Here is a 4,817-nt window from a genome sequence, read left to right on the forward strand (position 1 = left end):
TCATGAGGTGACCCGGGGGTCGTTGAAATACTGCACCATGCCCCAGTCGGCTGGTGGTCCGTTGTGTTGTTGACCAGGCTGTTCAATCACGGCGCCTGTGAGACTTTCCCAATCGTCAAACACCACAGGGGCCGGCGAATACTCGAAGTCCATCATCGATTCACCGTTATCGTGTCCGTGGGATTGAGGTGGGGGTGGTAGCGGAAGCTCACGCTTTTCCAAGGGTGATGGTGCTGGTGGGGGCATCAGTGGTGATGTTGATGGCCCCAACGGTGAATGAGCCGACGATGCAGGCGAAGGCCTTGAGGGCGAGGTGAATTGTTGGGAAGGCACCATTATTGTGTTTCGGAAAGGTGCGGTAAATTGTGTCTGTTGGGGATCGGGTGAAGGCATCAAAGACTGATGACCTGGGTGGCCTTGAGTGGGTAGTGGCATGAATGACATGCGAGGATCGTGTCCAAAACCTTGAGGCCCAAGAGAGGCATGAGAATACTGTGGCGAGGGGATAGGCGCTGAGGTGAGAACGATATCGGCAAGGTCATAAGCAACGCTGACGATCCACTGAGCTTCACCTTCGTCGCCAGAAAAGAATTCAAGAAGATCTTGAAGCTGGCCGGGGTTTTCGTTCTCAAGGAATCCTTGGGCACGACCGGTTTTGCTCGGGTGCCAACTAAACTGAGGTCGTCGTCCATTATACTCAGGCTGCTTGCTAACGACAAGGGCATCCCAAGCCTCGTGGATCAAAGGCTGGTGCAGAAGACCATAAACAACACGCGAGTGCATCCAGTCACCTTTGGTCATGCCCGACTCAAAGTGACGGGCAACATGTTCGACATGGCGCTCGCGAGCTGGGTGAAGAGCAGAGCAGAAACCGCAAGCCCAGTACTTGCGCTTTCGAAGGAACTTGACTACTTTCTCGGCGTGGGGACAAGTCTTGCAGCCGTGGCATTGCTTGTGGTGCTGATTGAACGAGTTGGATCCCCAAAAGCTGCGGTTGCATCCCGGCTCGGGACAAGGGTACTTGCGCCAGCGCTCGTGAAACTCGTCCTCGTGGCGCTTCCAGTCGTACTTACGCTTGAAGCTCGTTTCACAGGAGGTGCACCAATAAATATTGGTCTTGCTAGCTGTGCCAACCGGGGCAGCCATGGGGCCAAGGCCGTTCATGGAACTGGAAGGAGGAATCGGAAGTGGCGCCTGCGATCGGTTACAGGTGGAAGTAGATTGCCATGACATCGCTGACTGTCCCGAGTTAGTTGACCAGATCGACGCATGGCCTGAAGAGCCAGAGCTTGTCGAAGAGACGGAGATACGAGGGCGATGGCTGAATGCGACTTGAGGAGGAAGAAACATGGCTGTTTCGTGATCTTGGTAAGCATACATGTCAGCAAAGCTAAGGGGCTAGGGAGTCGACACCACGTGTTGGATGGGGACTACGCACAATTCACTTCCTCAGGGAGGACTTCATGCTTAATCTCAACGGACGGAGTTGGAGTCGTCGCTGCGGATGAGCGACGAGAAGAAGCTGCCGTGACGGTCTGGACACTGGGCACGTTCGATGTAACAGGAGGCGGGGGAGGGCATCGCATCGGGGGTGGAGGAGCAAGCGAAGCTGTGTTGGGGCTCTGATTTGGGTTGCTGGTTTGCTGGTTGAACTGAGTCTGAGGCTGAGATTGAGATGGAATCGCGGGCATGGTTTGCATGGCAGTCATCGCGCTGAGATTAAGATTGAGAGCCTGGCTACCGTCGACCAGCTGGTGCAGCAGCTCCTTGGACAGGCCTGAGTCAATTAGGCACTGCAGATTCTTGCGTGCCTCGGCGAGGACGTCTTGAGGATTGCCATCGTGGGCCTGCTGAGCCGAAGGACTTGCCTGCTGCGACATGTTGTTTTGCTGAAATTCGAACTGTTGTTGAGTGTTGGTCTGGTGCTGGCTCTGTCTTAGATCCATGGGCTCCGCTCACATGGAGGAAGGTTCGGCGATTGGGATGCAAGCCAGAACAAGGTCTTGCAAGGTGATTCGATTCTTTTCCCAATGGTTCAGATGACGGTTTGATTATAAAGTGGTTGTTGAAGCGAATGTGATGGCCTTGGGCGATGAGCTGATGGCACGGGGTAGCGAGAGTTGGATCCTTCGGATTCCTGGAACGAGCAAACAGCGAGTGACAAGAGCGAAAGTTGGAGGTCCCAAGACCTTTGAGCGAGAGTGGGTATGAAGCAAAAAGAAACAAGAACGAAAGAAAGAAATGTTGGTGATGGTTGGTTTGGAGTTGTGAAGAGACGACGGAAGAGGTGGGAAGGGGATGGGGGGATGGGAGGGTAGTGTAAGAAGGAGTAAATGCAGGCGCAGACGTTGGCTGGCCCAGGCACAAGGCAAGGTAGGAGAGAGGAAGGAAGCTAGACCAGGGGTGCTTGCTCTCTTGCTGGAGTCGCTCCTTAGTAGTTAGATACCGTGCTGGGTCGTTAGGTCGTTAGGTCCTGTCTGCTGGAAAAGAGGCAGGTACGGATACTGTACAAGAGCCGGGTACTCTATGTGGAGGAAAGAGAGATGGACGGGACAATCAATCAGTGAAAGTTGGGTTAGACGGGATAACCTAGGTAGGGAAGGGGCGTGGGCGTGTGGTCAGGTTATTTCTCCGACAGTGTTGTAATTAATTAATGATCGTCTGTGGTGTTTTGTCTCTTTTGCTGTTGTGCGCAGGGGGGTATGATTTGGGAGACGAGAGAACCTATGGATGGATCCAAGGCCCGGGCTGCAGGTGCTGTAGGCTTCCAGGGGGTACCTGGATACCTACTGCACTGTATCCGTACTGCCGCAGAGAGAGAGAGGCCTGCTGCGCTGAAGGAGGGGCAGACTTGTTCTGATCCCCGTGCGTTGAGGCGCTGGGTCGTCTTGGTCCAGCACCACCAACACTGGCACAGACAGACACAGCCAAGCCGCCCGAGAGAGAGAGGAAGAAAAAAAAGGAGCAGAGCAGACTCAGTAGAATGATGGGTTGACCCGGGTGGAGGAGGGAAAAGAGACGGGAAAGAGAGCTAGAGCCAACCAAAAATGGGCCTGTCTGTACTGTACTGTACTAGGGTGTTTTTCTGGTCGTGACTGGGTACAGACCTAGTATCCGCGCTCTGATTAGGCTCGGGTACCTTGCTGTTGCGGTCTTTTTGGGGGCCTGTACCTATATCCGTGCCTGTCCTGTCCTGTTCCTAGATGACCAGTTCTTTTTCTTTTCTTTGCTCAAGCCCCGTACAGCCCGTCTCTGGGCCAGAGTTTCACAAGAATTGATGATGAGCTGTAAAAGTTCCCTATGCGGAAATGAAGATGTCGGTCGCCAAAGCTCAAGCGGAAGGCCTAAAATAGAAGGTTCGCTTCCCGTACAAGAGTGCAAATGAGAAGAGGAGACGACGAGTGAGTAAATGAAAACTGTATGTGGAGGAGGAAAGCATCCGGGGGGGGATCGTGGTAAGATCCAACGTCTGAGATAGAATCGACAGGTACAGCGTGGCAGGTAGAGTGACGTGACCTGCAGGAAGGAATTGACTGGATGATTACAACTGATACGATGTGGTGAGCTTTGCCTGTTCTGCTTACGAATGCTACCTGATGTTCGTGGATGGGTCCCTTTTTTGAAGAGACAATGTAGGTATGTATAAGTAAGTAGGTGCGCGAGCAGGTCAGCTTAATGGATGATAGAGAAAGGTGCTGCTGTCATGCTCTGTATGGTTCCATTATGCTATTGTCATTATCAAACGCTGACCTATGCACTTCCTACCTCCCAGCACGTATGTAGAGTAGCCCTTCTGCACTGATTAAGCTTACCTGCCCGCCTCATCACGATCTCATTTAGTGAAGAGCGTCATGACAACAAGATCTCCTCTCGCGCCGTCGACCGACAAGCGGGACCTGATAGCAACAGCCAGGAGTATCCCTGCTTTCTTTGGACCAATTCCCACTTTGGAACGGCATCAGGGGTCAACCACGAGCCAGGATCCCAGGACAGGGGCTTCTACAGTAGAAACCAATCTAGCCTAACCAAGACAAGTCAACCAGAGGCAACACCACCCAGTGCTCGAGACAAGGCTCAAAAAGGATAGCAGATGGGCATGATTGCACAGACAGAACCAAAGTTAGGTACCTGGTTGATTACTAGGTAGATAAATCAGTTTCTGAGAGTCAAAAGCCTTGAGTGAGTGAGTTGAGAGTCATTCGTGACAGACAAGAAACGATAGTGCGAACGCTCGTGCACACACATCCATCATTACGCCATACTCTTCAGCACCACACCAGTATTTTAATTACAACGAACACAAGACCTCTGTCTCTGTTTCACCACATATTGACTCTAAAGATAGTATCTGTGTTTACGTTTTGTGTGATTTGTTGCTTCTCGATGGACACAGACACAGACAACAATGTTGTGTCCTCTCTTCTCGTCTCTTCTTTTGGAGCCCCTGTCTTGCGCAGAGAGCAGCTTGGCTGCTGGTTCATGAACAAACAGAATGGACCTTGTTGGACACCATCACTCCCAGATTACGATGAAGTTGTTCTGGTCCGAGTCCGAGTGTGCATACATAAATTTACCATGACACGATCAGTTGACCCACAGCAAATAAAACCCCATTCAACGTTACCTTTATTATCCCGACGGATGATAGACTCTTATGTACAAATGAATGGTTTAAAGCGTCCACTGACTAGGCGGCACTAAAAGACACCCGATTGCTGATCCTGGGTTGTCCATTTCCCAATTCCTCCTCACTACTGCGGGATTTGGCTCGATCGAGGTAGTCTACTCCGTCGCACGTCCCGTCATATCAAAGCTGC

At 51.9% G+C, this 4,817-nt stretch overlaps 1 protein-coding gene across 1 annotated transcript; it reads right to left on the bottom strand.

Annotated features, from left to right (window-relative positions):
* Window positions 1-1,880, bottom strand: FPSE_05589 (uncharacterized protein; the record flags this gene model as incomplete). Its single annotated transcript, XM_009258707.1, has 2 exons — window positions 1-1,364; window positions 1,439-1,880. The coding sequence occupies 2 exons, from the start codon at window positions 1,878-1,880 to the stop codon at window positions 1-3; spliced, it is 1,806 nt and encodes a 601-aa protein (XP_009256982.1).
* Between the last annotated feature and the right edge of the window lie 2,937 nt (window positions 1,881-4,817).

This window comes from Fusarium pseudograminearum, chromosome 2 (assembly GCF_000303195.2).
Source record: "Fusarium pseudograminearum CS3096 chromosome 2, whole genome shotgun sequence".
Lineage (NCBI taxonomy): Eukaryota > Fungi > Ascomycota > Sordariomycetes > Hypocreales > Nectriaceae > Fusarium > Fusarium pseudograminearum.